The 19795-nt window shown below is 51.8% G+C and overlaps 1 protein-coding gene across 1 annotated transcript; it reads left to right on the top strand.

Moving 5' to 3' along the window:
• The first annotated feature begins 10755 nt into the window (after window positions 1-10755).
• Window positions 10756-18466, top strand: PSMC3 (proteasome 26S subunit, ATPase 3). The gene is made up of 12 exons (XM_003815178.4): window positions 10756-11046; window positions 11301-11384; window positions 12006-12131; window positions 12541-12645; window positions 12759-12821; window positions 13067-13204; window positions 14277-14420; window positions 14528-14676; window positions 16521-16617; window positions 16839-16984; window positions 18050-18131; window positions 18296-18466. The coding sequence occupies exons 1-12, from the start codon at window positions 10972-10974 to the stop codon at window positions 18404-18406; spliced, it is 1320 nt and encodes a 439-aa protein (XP_003815226.1). The 5' UTR covers window positions 10756-10971; the 3' UTR covers window positions 18407-18466.
• The last annotated feature ends 1329 nt before the right edge of the window (window positions 18467-19795 follow it).

Below are 19795 nucleotides of genomic sequence, written 5' to 3'. Positions count from 1 at the left end.
TGAAGGTTTGTGTGAGGCATCAGAGCTTGAGTAGAGCGAATAGGCCATGCACGTGATTTGGGGCATCCTGGCAGGGGGCATTAGGTCAAGGATGGAGTGAAGAGGGTTCTGTGTGTGGAGGGGAGTGGCAGTGAAACACTGGGTACACAGAGGGGGTTGATCAAACAAGTAAGTAAGTCAGGTGTGGTGGCTCACAGTCTATAATCCCAGCACTCTGGGAGGCCGAGGCAAGTGGATCACTTGAGGTCAGGAGTTCGAAAGCAGCCTGGCCAACATGGTGAAACCCCATCTCTACTAAAAATACAAAAAAAAAAATTAGCCTGGCGTGGTGGCAGTCGCCTGTAGTCCCAGCTACTTGGGAGGCTGAGGCAGGAGAATGGCGTGAACCCAGGAAGCAGAGCTTGCAGTGAGCCGAAATCCTGCCACTGCACTCCAGCCTGGGTGACAGAGCAAGACTCTGTCTCAAAAAAAAAAAAAAAAAAAAAATTAGCTGGGCGTGGTGGCGCACACTTGTAATCCCAGCTACTTGGAGGCTGAGGCAGGAGAATCCCTTGAGCCCGGGAGGTGGAGGTTGCAGTGAGCTGAGATCATACCACTGCACTCCAGCCTGGGCAACAAGAGTGAGACTCCATCTCAAAAAAAAAAAAAAAAAAAAAAAGTAGGTAGATTAAGGACAGTGGAAGGCAGCTTTCTCACTTTTTTTTTTTTAGATGGAGTCTTGCTTTGTCACCCAGGCTGGAGTGCAATGCCTCCATCTTGGCTCACTGCAACCTCTGCCTCCTGGGTTGAAGCAATTCTCCTGCCTCAGCCTCCTGAGTAACTGGGACTACAGGCATGTGCCACCATGCCAGCTAATTTTTTGCATTTTTAGTAGAGACAGGCTTTCACTGTGTTAGCCAGGATGGTCTCGATCTCCTGACCCCATGATCCGCCTGCCTCAGCCTCCCAAAGTGCTGAGATTACAGGTGTGAGCCACCGTGCCTGGCCGCTTTCTCACTATTGATGGAGAGAATTACAAATATGGAAAGGGAGAGAACCAGAGTGGACCCTGTGGCGTTGAATTAGAATTATAAGAATCAGTGTGAACTCATGGATTTCAAAATATACGGGTAGATCTAGAAATAAATATAGTTATAAATGTGGGTGTCCACCAGCCTGGGCGCAGTGATATGCCAACAGCAATGAGCTCACCCAGCAGCCAGGGCTTGGCTTTGAAACACCACGTTTCACTAAAAGGAACCAAGGCTCTTTGGTTAAGGGCCTGATTCCAGGGCTGGGTCATAGAGAGTACAAGATGAGCCAGAGCTATTTTGTGCCAGAAAGCAAGGGAAGTTGAAAGAATAATGAGGAAAACTCAAAGGCCACAGGAGCCAGCTTGGATGGGCTCCCAGCAGCCACTGATAATGAGTAACAGTGATTGTCGCAGCTCAGGATGCCATAACAAGGCACCTTAGGATGAGAAGCTTAAACAACTAAAACTTACAGTTCTAGAGACAGGACATCCAAGATCGAGGTGCCAGAAAATTCAAGAAGCCTCTCCTCCTGACTTGCCCTTCTCTCTGTGTTCTTACAAGACTTTCCCCCTATGCTGCTGTGGTGACAGCAAGATTGAGCCCTCTCTCTCTCTTTCTTTTTATGTATTTATTTATTTTTGAGACAGAGTCTCACTCTGTTGCCCAGGCTAGAGTGCAGTGGCATGGTCTTGGCTCACTGCCTCAGCCTCCCAAGTAGCCAGGATTACAGGTATGTGCCACTATGCCCGCCTAATTTTTGTAGTTTTAGTAGAGATAGGGTTTCACCATGTTGGTCAGGCTGGTCATGAAGTCCTGGACTCAAGCAATCCACCTGCCTCAGCCTCCCAAAATGCTGGGATTACAGAAATGTGTCACCACACCCGGCTAATTTTTGTATTTTTAGTAGAGACAGAATTTGGCCATGTTGGCCAGGCTGGTCTCAAACACCTGACCTCAGGTGATCTGCCCCCTGCCCCCTAGTCTCTTTCCCTCCCTCCCTCTGTCTTCCTCTTCCTATAAAGGCACTAATTGTCTGGGTGTGGTGGCTCACGCCTGTAACTCCAGTAGTTTGGGAGGCGGAGGCAGGCAAATCACTTGAGGTCAGGAGTTCGAGACCAGCCTGGGCAACATGGCAAAACCCTGTCTCTACTAAAAATACAAAAATTAGCCACGTGTGGTGGTGCACATCTGTAATCCCAACTACTTGGGAGGCTGAGGTGGGAGTATCACTTAAGCCCAGGAGGCAGAGGCTGCAATGAGCTGAGATGGCACCACTGCACTCCAGCCTGGGCCAGAGTGAGACACTGTGAAAAAAAAAACAAAACAGGCTGGGCCTCATTGAGAAGGTGGCATGTGAGAGAAACCTTAAAGGAGGTGAGAGACTGAACTAAGCAGATTTCCTGGAAAGAGCGTTCTCCTAGAGAACAGAATCCTAAGACAGGAGCTTGCCTGATGTGCTCAGGAGCAGCAGGGAGGCCTGTAAGTGAGCAGGAGGGAAGGAGGAGGAGTGGAGGCTGGGAGGAGAGTGTGGTGTGAACACATGCAGGCCTTGGGAAGGACTTTGGCTCCTGCTCTGGCGAGTCGGGCACCTGCTGAGGATTTTGAGCAGAGGAGTGACATGATCTGACTTGGTTTTACAAGAATTCCTCTGGTTGCTATGTGGAGAACAGATTCCATACAAGACAGCTGGCCTGAATGTTTCAAAAATGCCAAGGCCATGAAAGACCAAAATGATTGGGAGACTGTTCTGGAATAAAGGAGATTAAAGAGATGTGACAACTAAATGGATCATGTGACCCTTGACTTGATGCTGGATTTTAAAAATTATTTTATTTTATTTTATTTTATTTATTTATTTTTTAGACGGAGTCTCACTCTGTTGCCCAGGCTGGAGTGCAGTGGCGTGATATCGGCTCACTGCAACCTCCACTTTCCAGGTTCAAGCAATTCTCCTGCCTCAGCCTCCCAAGTAGCTGGGATTACAGGCGCCCACCACAGCGCCCAGCTAATTTTTTGTATTTTTAGTAGAGACAGGGTTTCGCCATGTTGGCCAGGCTGGTCTATGAACTCCTGACTTCAGGTGATCCACCCGCCTCGGCCTCCCAAAGTGCTGGGATTACAGGTGTGAGCCACCGCGCCTGGCCAACGATACTGGATTTTTTTTTAAAGGCTATAAGGGATGTTTAGGGAATAATTTAAGACATTTTTATATAGACTATATAATTGGATATTATTGCATCAATATTAAATTCCCTGGGTATGACTATATATATAGATAGATAGTTTTGTTTTTGTTTTTGTTTTTTTGTTTTTGTTTTTTTTTTTTTTGGAGACAGAGTCTCCCTCTGTCACCTAGGCTGGAGTGCAGTGGCGCAATCTTGGCTCACTGCTACCTCCACCTCCCAGGCTCAAGTGATTCTCCTGCCTCAGCCTCCTGAGTAGCTGGGATTACAGGCATGCACCACCATGCCCGGCTAATTTTTGTATTTTTAGTAGAGACAGGGTTTCTCCATGTTGGCCAGACTGGTCTCGAATACCAACCTCAAGTGATCCGCCTGCTTTGGCCTCCCAAAATTCTGGGACTACAGGCGTGAGCCACCACCCCCAGCTGAGAAGGTATTATACTACCAATGTATCGTAGCTATGTATGAAAATGTCTGTTTTTAGGAGACACGGGCTGAAGTATTTACAGGTGAAGTGTCATGAAGTCTGGAAGTTATTTTGATTTTTTTTTTTGTGACGGAGTCTTGCTGTGTTGCCCAGGCTGGAGTGCAGTGGCCTGATCTCAGCTCACTGCATCCTCTGCCTCCCAGGTTCAAGTGATTATCTTGCCTCAGCCTCCCAAGTAACTGGAACTATAGGCACGCGCCACTGATTTTTGTATTTTTAGTAGAGACGAGGTTTCACCATGTTGGCCAGGCTGGTCTCGAATTTCTGACCTCAAGTGATCTGTTCACCTTGGCCTCCCAAAGTGCTGAGATTACAGGCATGAGCCACCGTGCCCGGACAGAAATGACATTCTCTGTCATCCATGCCAGAGTGTGGTGGCATGATCATAGCTCACCGCGGCCTTGACCTCCTGGGCTCAGGTGTTCCTCCTGCCTCCACCTCCTGAGTAGCTGGGACTACAGGCATGTGCCACCGCACCTGGCTAATTTTTTAAAATTATTTTTAGAGATGGGCTCTCCCTACATTGCCCAGGCTGGTCTCAAACCCCTGGGCTCAAGAGATTCTCCTGCCTTGGCCTCCCAGACTGCTGGGATTATAGCCATGAGCTACCTCACCCAGCCTGTAGCTTACTTTGAAATGGTTTGGGAATAAATGTGTGTGTGTACACACACAGAGGAAGAGAGAGCAAAGTCAAATGTGGCAAAATGTTATCAATTGGCAAATCTAGACGAAAGGTACACAGGTGTTCATTGTCTATTCTTTAAACTTTGTTGTATGTTCAACATTTTTCAAAATAAAGGGTTTTTCAAAATAGTAGATTTTAGGAAGCATTGTCCAGAGAAACAGAACCAATAGGATCTCTTTGCTTGTACTTTTGTTTTTTGTGGTTTTTTTTGTTTGTTTGTTTTGAGATGGAGTCTTGGTCTAGTCGCCCAGGCTGGAGTGCAATAGTGTGATCTCAGCTCATTGCAACCTCCACCTCCCAGGTTCAAGCAATTCTCCTGCCTCAGCGTCCTGAGTATCTGGGATTACAGATGCCCACCACCAACGCCCGGCTAATTTTTTTTTGTATTTTTAGTAGAGACGGGGTTACTCTTGGTCAGCCTGGTCTCGAACTCCTAACCTCAGGTGATCTACCGGCCTCGGCCTCCCAAAGTGCTGGGATTACAGGCGTGAGCCACCGCGCCTGGCTGCTTGTACTTTTAATGGCAAAAACTGCAATTACTTCTGCACCAACCTGCTATATAAAGAGATGTAGTATAAGGACTTGGCTCATGTGATTATGGAGTCTGGCAAGTCCCTAGATCTGCAGGGTGAGTTCTGGAGACCGAGGAGACTTGATGGTTTTGTTGCAGCCTGATTCAGAAGGTCTGAGAACCAGGAGAGCTGATGGGGTAGTTCTCCTCTGAAGGCTGTCAGGCTCAAGCCCTGTGAAGAATAATGTTTCAGTTCAACTCCAAAGGCAGAAAAGACCTTTGTGCCTGTCAGAAGGGAATCTGGCAGGAAGAACTCCCTCGGAGTCAGCCTTTCTGTTCAACGCCTGCAACTGACAGGATGAGGCCCGCCCACATTAGAGAGGGCAACCTGCTTTCCTCAGTCTCCTGATTTAAATGTCAATCTTGTCTAAAAACAGCCTGACAAAAAGACCCAGAATAATGTTGAACCAAACACCTGGGCATCCCATGGCCCAGTCTAAATTAATCATCACAGGAGGGTTAGGGTAGAATCCAGGAGACCAGTGGAAAGGTCCCCATAATAATCTAGGGGTAGCGGTGGCTCATGCCTATAATCCCAGCACTTTGGGAGGTGGAGGCGGGCAGATCGCTTGAGGTCAGGAGTTCGAGACCAGCCTGGCCAACATGGTGAAACCCCATCTCTACTAAAAATATAAACATTAGCCAGGCATGGTGGCGTACACCTGTAATCTCAGCTACTCGGGAGGCTGAGGGAAGAGAATTGCTTGAACCTCAGAGGCAGAGGTTGCAGTGAGCCAAGATAGTACCACCACACTCCAGCCTGGGCAACAGAGCAAGACTCCATCTCAAATGCAACAGCAATGCCAAATAATAATAATAAGCTAGGTCTGAGATGATGGTGGCTTGAACCAGGGTGATAGGCAATGGAGGGAGTGAGAAATGGTCCTATTCAAGGGGGTTAGGAGGAGTTATATCTTCCGTTTTGGAAATTTTCAAATAGATACAAAAGGAGAGAAACCAGTGATTTCCATCTCAGCCTTAACTATGCATTTCAGCACATGGACAATCTTGTTTACCCCCAAAAGCCCCACCAAGCTCCACACCCTCCGCTTGATTGTTTTGATTCAGATTTTACTATTTCTGAATTCTGGATATTTCTTTAAGGTAAACTCAATGGGATTTCCAGGTGGATTGGATTTGCTGTTGAGGTAGGAGGTGGGACTTGACTCCAGAGGCAGGGCTCAGACATTGGACCAAATTGAAGACTAGCTAAAACAGGGATAGGGCAGAGGAACCTCTCCAGAAGACACGCCCACCAGTGTGCCATGTCAGTTTGCCATTGCCATGGCAACACCTGAACGTTACCACCCCTTTCCATGGCAACAATTCAATGACCTGAAGTTACCACCCTTTTTCTAGAAATGTCTGCATTATATGTCCCTTAATTTGCATACAGTTAAAAGTAAGTGTAAATATGAGTGCAACACTGCCTCTGAGCTGCTACTCTAGGTACGCTGCCTATGGGGTGGCCCCTCTGCTGCTGCTGTACCCTACCTCTTCAATAAAAGTTGCTGCCTAACCCCACCAGCTCACCCTTGAATTCCTTTGTTGGTGAAGCCAAGAACCCTCCTTGGCTAAGCCCCAGTTTTGGGGCTTGCTTGTCCTGCATCAGTGAGGGAAGAGAGAAGTCAAGAATGACTCCAGGTGCAGTGGCTGATGCCTGTAATACCAGGACTTTGGGAGGCGGAGGTTGGTGGATCACTTGAGCCCAGGATTTTGAGACCAGCCTGGGCAACATGGTGAAACCCCATCTCTACAAAAAACACAAAAATGGCCAGGCATGGTGGCTCACACCTGTAATCCCAGCACTTTGGGAGGCCAAGACGGGTGGATCACCTGAGGTTAGGAGTTCAAGACCAGCCTGACCAACATGGAGAAACCCCACCTCTACTAAAAATACAAAATTAGCCAGGCATGGTGGTGCATGCCTGTAATCCCAGCTACTCGGGAGGCTGAGGCAGGAGAATTGCTTGAACCCAGGAGGTGGAGGTTGCAGTGAGCCCAGATCGTGCCATTGCCCTCCAGCCTGGGCAACAAGAGTGAAACTCTGTCTCAGAAAAAAAAAAAAACAAAAACACAAAAATTAGCTGAGTGTGGTGGTGTGCATCTGTAGTCCCAGCTACTCAGGAGGCTGAGGTGGGAGAATCACCTGAGCCTGGGAAGTGGAGGCTGCAGCAAGCTGTGATCACACCACTGCACTCCAGCCTGGGTGACAGACTGAGACCCTGTCTCAAAACAAACAAACAAAAACAAAGAATGACTCCAGGGTTTTGGCCTGGTGGCTCTCACCCTAGCTTGATGCCAAGACAGAAACATCTGTTCTAGGCCTGGCCTAGACCTCTTCTCTCTAGAGGCCCAGATGGACCAGAGGTCCCTAATTCAGCCAACCTCTTTCTCCCTGAAGACATGCTCTGCTCCAGGTTCCCAGCTCCTTGCTGGGACTGACCTCCTGGTACTTCCTTGACCTTTTTGAGCAGAGTGAACCTTCATAAACTATTCTCCTTTTTCTCCCATCTCCCCAAGACATTCCTACTCCTGGGCTCCCAAGATAATCAATCCCTGTCATTCTAGCCAGGATTAAAGAAGGAGATGTTCAGGGCCGGGTGCAGTGGCTCACGCCTCTAATCCCAGCACTTTGGGAGGCTGAGACAGGCTGATCACCTGAAGTCAGGAGTTTGAGACCAGCCTGACCAACATGGTGAAACACCGTCTCTACTAAAAATACAAAAATTAGCCAGGTATGGTTGTGGGTGCCTTTAGTCCCAGCTGTTTGGGAGGCTGAGACAGGAGAATCACTTGAACCCAGGAGGTGGAGGTTGCAGTGAGCTGTGATTGTGCCATTGCACTCCAGCCTGGGTGACAGAGCAAGACTCTGTCTCAAAAAAAAAAAAAAAAAAAAGAATGAGACGTTCAGCCTAGAATGGTCCTAAAATCCAGGTGGGTCAATCCTTCTCTTTAACATTCCACCAGGCTGCGGTCCGGCACTGGCTTTGGGGATTAGGAAAAAGATTGCAGTATAGAACTGAGCTCAATTCTGAATACAGGAAACACAGCTGGGAATTTATAACCAAAGCAACGTGAAGGGGTCAGTGGATTGAAAATTACTAAGGGGAAGTATTAACAGTAGGGGGATTCTTTTTTTTTTTTTTTTTTTTTTGAGATGGAGTCTCGCTCTGTCGCCCAGGCTGGAGTGCAGTGGCACGATCTCGGCTCACTGCAAGCTCCGCCTCCTGAGTTCACGCCATTATCCTGGCTCAGCCTCCCAAGTAGCTGGGACTACAGGCGCCCGCCACCACGCTCGGCTAATTTTTTGTATTTTTTAGTAGCGACGGGGTTTCACCGTGTTAGCCAGGATGGTCTCGATCTCCTGACCTTGTGATCCACCCGCCTCGGCCTCCCAAAGTGCTGGGATTACAGGCGTGAGCTACCGCGCCCGGCCAGTAGGGGGATTCTTGCTAAAATGGCCTAACAGGATTCTTGTTAAAGCAGGCCAAGGACGGCCGGGCGCGGTGGCTCACGCCTGTAATCCCAGCACTTTGGGAGGTGGAGGCGAGAGGATCATGAGGCGGTCGAGACCATCCTGGCCAACATGGTGACACCCCGTCTCTACTAAAATACAAAAATTAGCTGGGCGTGGTGGTGGGTGTCTGTAATCACAGCTACTCAGGAGGCTGAGGCAGGAGAATTGCTTGAACACAGGAGGCGGAGGTTGCAGTGAGTCAAGATCGCACCACTGAACTCAAGCCTGGGTGACAGAGCAAGACTTCGTCTCAAAAAAAAAAAAAAAAAAAAAAAGCAGACCAAGGGCTTATACTTCAAAGGTGAAGGGTAAATGAGGACCTGGATCATATATCAAGAGGGATGAGGTATCAGGGGTGGGGGGATTCCGTTAAACTGACTAGCAGGATTTTTGTGAAAACAGGGTTAGACAAGTTGATGACAGGGATGAAGGAACAGCCCACAAGGCCTAGTCAAAAAAAGATGGCTCAGAAGAGCCTACCTAAAAGTTGGTTAAGGGGAGAATGTCTGCATCCCTCCTAGGCCCAGGCTGGAGGCTTTCTAAACATATTCGTATTTGTCAGGATCTCCAAAAGTAGGCCCCAGAATGGGACCCAACTGACCCAGGCATAGTGGGACCAGCACAGATTGGACAGTCTCTTTCCCCTCTGGGCTTCTTGGCTCCTGTCGGGCAACTCAAAGTGAGAATTTGGGGTCAGCAGTCCTAGTGCTGCCAGTGACTCACTGAATAACCTCCAGCAAGGCACTTAACCTCTCTGAGCCTCCCTATGCTTATTTAAAGTTGAGAATGGTAATTCAATCTGTCCACAAGGCAGGCTTGTTGAGAGAATGGAATAAAGCACTGTTACTTGAGGAGACGCTTTGTCAGCCTGAGTGAGCAGCTGTACATGTTGTTATTTAAAGAAAAAAATTCTGCTTTCAACCGTGTTCCAAAAAAAACTACTGCAAAGGCTAGGTGTAGTGGCTCATGCCTATAGTACCAACACTTTAGGAGGCTGAGGCAGGAAGATCACTTACGCCCAGGAGTTTGAGACCAGCCTGGTCAACATGGTGAAACCTTGTCTCTATTAAAAATACAAAAATTAGTTGGGCGTGGTGGTGGGTGCCTGTAATCCCAGCTACTTGAGAGGCTGAGGCAGGAGAATCCATTGAACCCGGGAGGCGGAGGTTGCGGTAGGGAGAGATCGCGCCACTGCATTCCAGCCTGGGCGACAGAGCGAGACTCCGTCTCAAAAAACAAAAAACAAGCAAACAAACAAAAAAAAAGGCAACGATTGCACAGATTTTCATCAGGTTAACAGAGTGTTTGTGATGGTTTGACTTGAAATATAAGCTATGTTGCTTACATGAAGTTCCCTTTAAAGGGGCTCCAGGGCTCACCTCAAAAGATAAGGAGAGATCATTTAAAATAGCCGACAAGGGTACAACGAATGAGTCTCCCATGATCCGGAGACCCGCTCTGCTCACTGAGATTACTAACCATGGGCAGAGAAAACAAACAATTGCAGATACGAGACATAATTTTTTTTGAGACGGAGTCTCGCTCTGTCGCCCAGGCTGGAGTGCAGTGGCGCGATCACGGCTCACTGCAAGCTCCGCCTCCGAGGTTCATGCCATTCTCCTGGCTCAGCCCGGAGTAGCTGGGACTACGGGCGCCCGCCACCACGCCCGGCTAATTTTTTGTATTTTTAGTAGAGACGGGGTTTCACCGTGTTAGCCAGGATGGTCTCGATCTCCTGACCTCGTGATCCGCCCGCCTCGGCCTCCCAAAGTGCTGGGATTACAGGCGTGAGCCACCGCGCCCGGCCCGAGTCATAATGTTTTTAATCGTAGAGGCTGATGGTCAATTGAGTTCTTCCCACGTGGACAATTCCGTGAAGCCTGCTCTGACGTTAGGAGCAGCAGCGATTTCTCTTTAAAGCTGGTTAATGATTCCCTCCCGTAACTCCGGGTGGCCAGCTTGTACTTAAATAATTGTAAAAATGCGGACTGAGGTGGCATGCCTTTTTGGCCCTTTGCACACGGCTGGCCTATGTCGTTTATTAATTGGGAGGCAGTGTCATTGTGTAAATCCCCTTATTCCTAGCGGGGTCACAGTCTGAGTTTGAACGCGCCCCTCCGCAAGCATCTGTCACCGGCCAGATTAAAGACTACATTTCCCAAAGGCCCTCGCGGATCCCACCGTTCTCCCTCCCTTTCCGGTTTTACACCTAGGCCCCGCCCCCAACGCGCGTGTCGGCCAATAGCGGCCCCACCTCTCGCGCCCGGCAAAAATAGGACGCGGGCGGGAACGTTTCGGGGGCCGCGGGGGCGGGGCCTGTGGCCAGGGGTTGGTCTTTGGAATCGGAGAGGCAGATTCGCTGCTCCGCAGCACGGCCGGAGCTGGTCCGGTCAAGAGTCGGGATTTGTGGGGAGAGGTTTTCCACTGGTCAAGAGAAGGCTTTAAGAAAGACGGTATTAATCTCCCGTTGCGGCTCCCGCCTGGTCCCATCTTCTGCCCGCTCCTCCAGGAAATGAATCTGCTGCCGAATCTTGAGAGTCCAGTGACTCGGCAGGAGAAGATGGCGACCGTGTGGGATGAGGCCGAGGTGGGCACCGGGCGAGCTGGCGGTCCGGGAACCGGGGCCCGCAGGGAGACGCCATTGACAAGAGGGAAGGAGGTGGCTGGGGGTCAAGGTCTGGCCCGATCCCGGGGACGGGGTTGTTTGGGATGTGGGCAGGGGTCCTGACTCCATCCTGGTTTTATGGGCGTGGAAACTGAGGCTGTGAGTGGGTTCGGAGAACGAGGGATGCTTGTTCTGAGTAAAAGTAAATATATAAATAAACAAATAATTTTTTACAGCAAGATGGAATTGGGGAGGAGGTGCTCAAGATGTCCACAGAGGAGATCATCCAGCGCACACGGCTGCTGGACAGTGAGATCAAGGTGGGCGCACAGCTCCTGTGCGGGCGATGGGGCCCCCTACAGGACAGGCCCCAGCGATCCGAGTCGCCTCTCCTACTTCCTTCTCGGGCACCCTGGGGGAGACATGGGGCTCGGGCTTCCCCCTCATATCAGGAAGAGAGGAAAGAAAACTAAGCCTTAAAAGGGACAAGAAGACAGGTAGGGGATGGTGGGAGACCTGGGCTGAGATGAGAGGTTATCAGATTGCCTTTCCCAGTGAGAACTGGGAATAATCCTCTCAAGAATCCTTCTTTTAGTAAAATGCCTATTTTACAGATGAGGAGACAGGCCCAGAGAGGTTTGTACTGCGATAAAGCACCCAGTTCTTACTACGAGGCAGAACCTAAAACCTATATTTGCCTCTCTCGGAGGCCTGCTTTTATTCCAATACTACCACTATTTCACCAGGAGGTTTCCAAACTGGCCTCCTCTTTTGACTTCTGCAGGATGTGGACACAGTCAGACTCTGCCTTCAGAGAGCCTCAGAGCTGGATGAATGGATGCGGGAGGGTCCCCTGGGCACCCTGGACCTCACTAGTTACGGGGCTCTAGCATAAGCTGTGCCAGGGTTTATATTTGCTTCTCCTCCCCTCCTGATCTCAGATCATGAAGAGTGAAGTGTTGAGAGTCACCCATGAGCTCCAAGCCATGAAGGACAAGATAAAAGAGAACAGTGAGAAAATCAAAGTGAACAAGACCCTGCCGTACCTTGTCTCCAACGTCATCGAGGTGTGTGTGTATGTGGAGGGGAAGAGAGGGAGTCAGCAGGGATTGGGGACAGCCTGGGGTGGGGCCACTAGGGAAAGAGTGGGTGGAGGTATTGAGGCCAAACTGCATGTCAGAGCTACACCTCCTGAGGCACTTTCATGGGGAAGACAGGGGCCTGCAAAGGCCTGGGAGGTCTCACGTGTCTCCTTTTCTGTTGGTTATGTCTCCTCCGGGGTAGATGAGCCCTGTGCAGAGGAGCAGCACCTACACAGAGATCAATCGCTGGGCTTAGCAGGGGCACCACGTTTGGTGGGCTCAGGGCTATTGGAGGAGGGAGGTAGGGATGGCCAGCCCTGCAGGTATTAGGAACTGTCTTAGGAAGCACTGGGCCTTGGGGAGTTCAAGGAGCTGAGTATTTTTTCCTTCCCAGCTCCTGGATGTTGATCCTAATGACCAAGAGGAGGATGGTGCCAATATTGACCTGGACTCCCAGAGGAAGGGCAAGTGTGCTGTGATCAAAACCTCTACACGACAGGTGAGCGTGGCTCAGCAATGAGACTGGAGGAGGGTGAGGAGCGGATGTGGGACAGGACTAGGGAGCCTTCCCTGAGGACACTAACTGAGACTGCCCCTGTAACTTGTCCACAGACGTACTTCCTTCCTGTGATTGGGTTGGTGGATGCTGAAAAGCTAAAGCCAGGAGACCTGGTGGTGAGTGGGGCCTGAGCCCAGGCAGTGCTTTTCTGGTGACTAGCTGAGCCCCTGCACCCGCCCCAGGTCACTGTTGGCTCTGAATCTTGGCAGAACAGCTCCGAGAGTCTGGGATTCTGTCTACTTGCTGTTTGATTCTTGTATTGCCCAGTCCTGTGTCTTTCCCTCTGCAGACACCTGTCACCCAGTCAGTTGGGTAGCCCTTGAGCTGGGCCAAATCTGAAGGCCCTGTGCTGTGTCCTTAGGGTGTGAACAAAGACTCCTATCTGATCCTGGAGACGCTGCCCACAGAGTATGACTCGCGGGTGAAGGCCATGGAGGTGGACGAGAGGCCCACGGAGCAATACAGTGACATTGGGGGTTTGGACAAGCAGATCCAGGAGGTGAGGGAGGCACGGCAGCTGCCAGCAGCCTTGTCAGCCTTTTAGTTTCTCCACGCCATTGATGCAGCTCATCTCCCTAATGTGTCTTTCATCCTCATAGCAACCTAGGGAGGAAGGGAGGGGTGCCATGTGACAGGTGAGGAGACTGAAGCCCAGAGAGTTTAAATGCCTTGCCCAGGATCACAGAGAGACCAGAGCCAGGACTGGAGCCCAGGCTCCTGGTTCTTGGCCCAGCGTCCTTTTTTTTTTTTTTTTTTTTTTTTTCCGAGATGGAGTTTTGCTTTTACTGCCCATGCTGGAGTGCAATGGCACGATCTCGGCTCACCGCAACCTCTGCCTCCCGGGTTCAAGCAATTCTGCCTCAGCCTCTCCAGTAGCTGGGATTACAGGCATGCGCCACCAAGCCTGGCTAATTTTAGCGGAGTATTTTTAGTAGAGACGGGGTTTCTCCATGTTGGTCAGGCTGGTCTCGAACTCCCAACCTCAGGTGATCCGCGCGCCTTGGCCTCCCAAAGTGCTGGGATTACAGGCATGAGCCACTGCTCCCAGCCCCTCTGCCATATACTCCTGTTCCTGGAGAGTCCATAGCCAGCCTGGGTGGGGATGAGTGTTCTGTGTCCTCTTTTTTTTTTTTTTTTTTTGAGACGGAGTCTTGCTCTGCCGCTCAGGCTGGCTGGCGTGCAGTGGCGTGATCTTGGCTCACTACGAGCTCCGCGTCCCGGGTTCATGCCATTCTCCTGCCTCAGCCTCCTGAGTAGCTGGGACTACAGGCACCCGCCGCCCCGCCCGGCTAATGTTTTTGTATTTTTAGTAGAGACGCGAGTTTCACCGTGTTAGCCAGGATGGTCTCGATCTCCTGACCTTGTGATCTGCCCGCCTCAGCCTCCCAAAGTGCTAGGATTACAGGCGTGAGCCACCGCGCCCAGCCTTGTGTCCTCTTGATATGGGGAAAGAAATGGGCGTGTCCCTGAGTTAGAGTAGGAGGGATGCAGATTGGGGTTGGAGCCATGAAGGGTTGGGCTGTAGAAGCCCTCAGGGCTTCATCTCCTCACCCAGGACTTCCTCCTGGCAGCTGGTGGAGGCCATTGTCTTGCCAATGAACCACAAGGAGAAGTTTGAGAACTTGGGGATCCAACCTCCAAAAGGGGTGCTGATGTATGGGCCCCCAGGGACGGGGAAGACCCTCCTGGCCCGGGCCTGTGCTGCACAGACTAAGGTGAGTACTTTGGGAGGGATGCGGGGGAAGTGGGCAGGAGCAGAAACTCTACCAGATGGGCTCAAAGGGTCTGCCTTTGATCTGACTCTACCACCTTTTCCTGCCAGGCCACCTTCCTAAAGCTGGCTGGCCCCCAGCTGGTGCAGATGTTCATTGGAGATGGTGCCAAGCTAGTCCGGGATGCCTTTGCCCTGGCCAAGGAGAAAGCGCCCTCTATCATCTTCATTGATGAGTTGGATGCCATCGGCACCAAGCGGTAAGGGAGGGCCAAGGGTCCCTAGCGATCTCTGTGGCGGTAAGGGGAAGCGGGTTGACTCTCAGTTGTGCTAAATTGTGGTTCCTTCCCACCCTGTATCCCCTCCTGCCCCTGGATGGTGGCTCCTCAACTCTTGAGATTCCAATTCCTAACTCCTGATCAATAGCCTCCCTGTTTCCCCAGCCATTCATTCCCACAGCTGCCAGCATGTTCCTTTCAAAACAGGAATCTGGGCCGGGCACGGTGGCTCACGCCTGTAATCCCAGCACTTTGGGAGGCCGAGGCAGGCAGATCACGAGGTCAGGCGATCGAGACCATCCTGGCTAACATGGTGAAACCCTGTCTCTACTAAAAATACAAAAAATTAGCTGGGCGTGGTAGCAGGCGCCTGTAGTCCCAGCTGCCTGGGAGGCTGAGGCACAAGAATCACTTGAACCTGGGAGGCAGAGATTGGAGTGAGCCAAGATTGCGCCACTGCACTCCAGCCTGGTGACAGAGTGAGACTCTGTCTCAAAAAAAAAAAAAAAGAAAACAAAACAAAAAAAGCCAAAGCAGGAATCTGGCCACCTCGCTCACATGAACCCACAGTGGTCCCTGACATAAACCAATCCTGTTAAAAACCCTGGCTGGGTGCAGTGGCTCACTCCTGTATTCCCTACACTTTGGAAGGCTGAGGTGGGCAGATCACTTGAGGTCAGGAATTCGAGACCAGCCTGGCCAACATGGTGAAACCCATCTCTACTAAAAATAGAAAAATTAGCCGGGTGTGGTGGTGCGCGCCTGTAATTCCAGCTACTTGGGAGGCTGAGGCAGGAGAATCACTTGAACTTGGGAGGCGGAGGTTGCAGTGGGCTGAGATTGTGCCACTGTGCTCCGGCCTGGATGACAGAGTGAGCCTCTGTTTCAAAAAAAAAAAAAAAATCAAACTTTCCTGGGCCTCCCTGTTGCTCGGACTGCGATAAATGCTGGAATTGCAAGGCTCAACGTGTGCTGCCTTTTTGCGCCTTCACCCTCATCTCATGCCTGTCCCCAGCCTCCCCTGCTCTGGACTCCTGCCACGGTGCTTCCTGCGTTTCAGGCCCGCCGTGGCTCTTACCCTGTTCTCCACTGGTTGGTTGCCTAGCTGGTGTGCTTTCAACCTTCAGATCTCAGCCTCAGGGATACTTCCTGGGGGATGCCTGCCTGGGCTCTCCTGTACAGCACCGTCCAAGGCTGGGCCAGATCCCTGTGTTTTTAAGCGTTAGCTCAGTTTGCAAGTGTACATTCATCACAGTAACAGCCCAAGCAGTGGTTGGTTTTGCTTTTTTTTTTTTTTTTTTTTTGAGATGGAGTCTCGCTCTGTCGTCCAGGCTGGAGTGCAGTGGCGTGATCTCGGCTCACTGCAACCTCCACCTCCCGGGTTCAAGTAATTCTGCCTCAGTGTCCCGAGTAGCTGAGATTACAGGTGGCTGCCACCACGCCTGGCTAATTTTTGTATTTTTAGTAGAGATGGGGTTTCACCATCTCACCTGGTTGGCCAGGCTGGTCTCGAACTCCTGACCTCAGGTGATAGGCCCACCTTGGCCTCCCAAAGTGCTGGGATTACAGGCATGAGCCACCACGCCCAGCCTTGCTCACTGTTTTATCCTCAGCCCAGCACCTGATTCTAGGAGTCTCTTCAGTCTCTGAATGTGGTCAACAATTAATGACACTTTTTATGTGCCAGTCCCTGGGCTGGGGGCCCCAAGTTGAGTGAGCCATTTCCCTGCCCTGGACGGGTTAGGTTAGGCTTCCAGGGGGTAGAGGAGGGGAGGGCTCTGCCTAAGCTGTGCCCTCACCAGCATCTCGGGCTTCCTGTGCCCTAGCTTTGACAGTGAGAAGGCTGGGGACCGGGAGGTGCAGAGGACAATGCTGGAACTTCTGAACCAGCTGGATGGCTTCCAGCCCAACACCCAAGTTAAGGTGAGTATTAGCACTCCCAGGCAAAGATGATGAGGCTCAGAGGTCAGGAGCTGTCAGGCCCCCAGCTAGCGAGTGGTGGAGCTGGAATGAGAATTGGGATCTGTCTTTAACATCCCATGTGTCTTACCTGCACTCTGGGGGCTGCCTCTCTGCCTTTTTTGACCGTGTCTGCCCATCTGTGAACACCTTGCTCCTTTCAAGTTGTGGCTTCTCTTCCTCAGGTAATTGCAGCCACAAACAGGGTGGACATCCTGGACCCCGCCCTCCTCCGCTCGGGCCGCCTGGACCGCAAGATAGAGTTCCCGATGCCCAATGAGGAGGCCCGGGCCAGAATCATGCAGATCCACTCCCGAAAGATGAATGTCAGGTGAGCAGGAGCATGGGCAGGGCACAGAGACCTGAACAGGCGCAGGAGGATGTCTCTGCCATGCTTCTCTGTACTGATCTTCCCCAGCCTCCACGACCACCACCTCCCAGGCCCCAGGCACACACAGCACCGTTCCACACGCCAGCCTCCGTTTCTCCTCAGTTGTGTGATGTAGCGTCTTGCCAGGGCCCATGTCGTAATTCTGGGTGCTCTGCTCCTTAGACTCCACCCCTCATCTGAAGGTACAGAGGCTGGAGGCACTTAGTTTCCTGGCCTCACACCTCAGCCCATTAACACACGCCAGGAATGGCCGGGACCAGATGGACTTGAGTTCAGATATGTATGACTCTCAGCAGGTGGCATGCCCTCTCTCAGCCTTACTTTTTTTTTTTTTTTAATTTTTGGAGACAGTGTCTCGCTCTGTCGCCCAGGCTGGAGTGCAGTGGCGCGATCTCGGCTCACTGCAAGCTCCGCCTCCTGGGTTCACGCCATTCTCCTGCCTCAGCCTCCCGAGTAGCTGGGACTACAGGCGCCCGCCACCATACCCGGCTAATTTTTTGTATTTTTAGTAGAGATGAGGTTTCACCTTGTTAGCCAGAATGGTCTCGATTTCCTGACCTTGTGATCTGCCCACCTTGGCCTCCCAAAGTGCTGGGATTATAGGCATGAGCCACCACGCCCGGCCTCAGCCTCACTTTTCTTATTTGGGACTTGGGGATGATAGCACTGATTTCACAGGGTCGTGGTAAGGATTAGATGTGACAGTGTCAAGCGCAGTGCTGGGCACAGGATGAGGACAGTCAGTCCCTGGAGTCCCAGATGCAGATTTCTAGAAGGCCAGAGCTCAAGAGACCCTAGAAATAACCTGTTATAACCTGCATTAACTTCCTCCCTTCATCCCCCCCATCTTGTACTGAGAAGAAAACAAGGCGCATTGAGTAAGGGACTTGCCTCTGATCACAGGGCAACTTGACTTTGTTGCTTGACGGGGCTAGGGGAGGATATTTGGCCCCTCTGCCCATTCCGCATAAGCCACTGAGCCTGTGGTATCTGTCCTGTCCCCAGTCCTGACGTGAACTACGAGGAGCTGGCCCGCTGCACAGATGACTTCAATGGAGCCCAGTGCAAGGCTGTGTGTGTGGAGGCGGTGAGTGGTCAGCTGGGGTGGGTGCGTTGCTTTGTGCCTTCTTGCCCCCTCCCTGGACAGGATGGGGGCATTTGGCTGGTGGAGACGGCTGAGGGAAGAGGCCTGAGCCTCAGGGAGCCAGGGAAGGCATTCAGGCGTTCAGACTCTGTTTGTCCCGGCTGTAGGGCATGATCGCACTACGCAGGGGTGCCACGGAGCTCACCCACGAGGACTACATGGAAGGCATCCTGGAGGTGCAGGCCAAGAAGAAAGCCAACCTACAATACTACGCCTAGGGCACACAGGCCAGCCCCAGTCTCACGGCTGAAGTGCACAATAAAAGATGGTTTAGGGTCCCTGCCGCTGCTTGTCTGCCTTCCCTGGGCTCTGGCTGGAGGAGTGGGGGCATGTGCGGGAGGCACCTTCCCCAGGTGCTGACACCTGGAAACCCGGAGACAGCCGTGGGCCCCACACCACTGGTCAGGATGAGGCTTTCTGGGGCTGTGTGTGGTGCTGCAGCTGCTGCCTGGGCCTTCAGGCCCCTCAGAGCCTTCTCTCCCCGAGCACCACTCTGCTCTGAGCTTTCAGAGGCTCATGGCCCTGCAGTTCCTGCACAGAGGACCTGGATAGAAGCCACCCTTTCACTTTCGGCATTTTGGTATCTGGCACTAGTCCTTGCCTCCTGGTAAAGCCAGGCTTGGGTTCAGGCTTTCAGCATCCTCCCTTGTTTCCTGGCCCTTGGGCCCCCTTTTCTCCAGATGCCCCCTTAGCTCTTTCTCTCCCTATCTTTGGCCAAAAACTGAGCCTGAACAGGATCCACTGGGAGCCCCTCTAGGACTGGTCTGTCACGCTGTGCTCCCATCCCCCAATTCTGCCATCTCTTCACTCCAGCTGGCCCCTTGCCTTCCCTGGGTGGCCCTGCTTGGCTTCCCACTGACTCCCCAGCCCCTGCCTCAGGAGTCCAGCAGCACAACCCCTGAAGTGCTTCTGTTTCTGTCCCCTGCCCTGGACTTGGCCGCCCCAGTCCTCCATTCCTGTTCTCTCTTCTAACCGGACAGGGCATTTGCTCCTGACCATGACACCCAAGTTCCCCCACAGGGACCACACCCACCCTGCTTTGGCTTCCTCATCTCTAAAATGGGGCCCCCGGCCTCTTCCAGTGGCTGTGATGCTCGCACGCACTGTCTGCCATCCAGCAGGGCTTGGCACCCCAGCTAGCAGCCCTGAGCACCTGCATAGGTGAGGGGGGCAGCCGGCTGGGACGGCCATGGCTCATTCCTTGGATCTGAGGCCAAGAGTCAATGGGTCCTTGAGACAGTTATCTTACGGGATGTGTTGCAGCTAGGTGAAGCAAATACTATGTTGTTTTAAAATGTTTTGCTGATAGAAATACTGAGAGCCAAGCACTCCCAGCTAAGGACGTCACTGGGGTTTCACACCCCCCTCTCCCACGCTCCATGACACTGCCCAGACTGCAGATCCCAGCCAGTGGGCTATTGACGGTGGTCCTGGCTGGCCTGGGAGGGAAGAGGTGGACTGGACACCCCCACCCCCATTCTCTTGACAGGACTGGGGAAGGGGCGCCCTGCGCCTGGTGTTCTTATACTCCACACATTCAGAAGGGAGGGTGTGTGGTTTTGAATAAGGGTCCCATATTCTTTTTTCTTCTTTTCTCTTTCTTTTTT

The sequence above is a fragment of the Pan paniscus genome, chromosome 9 (assembly GCF_029289425.2).
Source record: "Pan paniscus chromosome 9, NHGRI_mPanPan1-v2.0_pri, whole genome shotgun sequence".
In the NCBI taxonomy this organism is placed as follows: Eukaryota; Metazoa; Chordata; class Mammalia; order Primates; family Hominidae; genus Pan; species Pan paniscus.
This window is presented reverse-complemented; position numbering and strand designations above follow the sequence as displayed.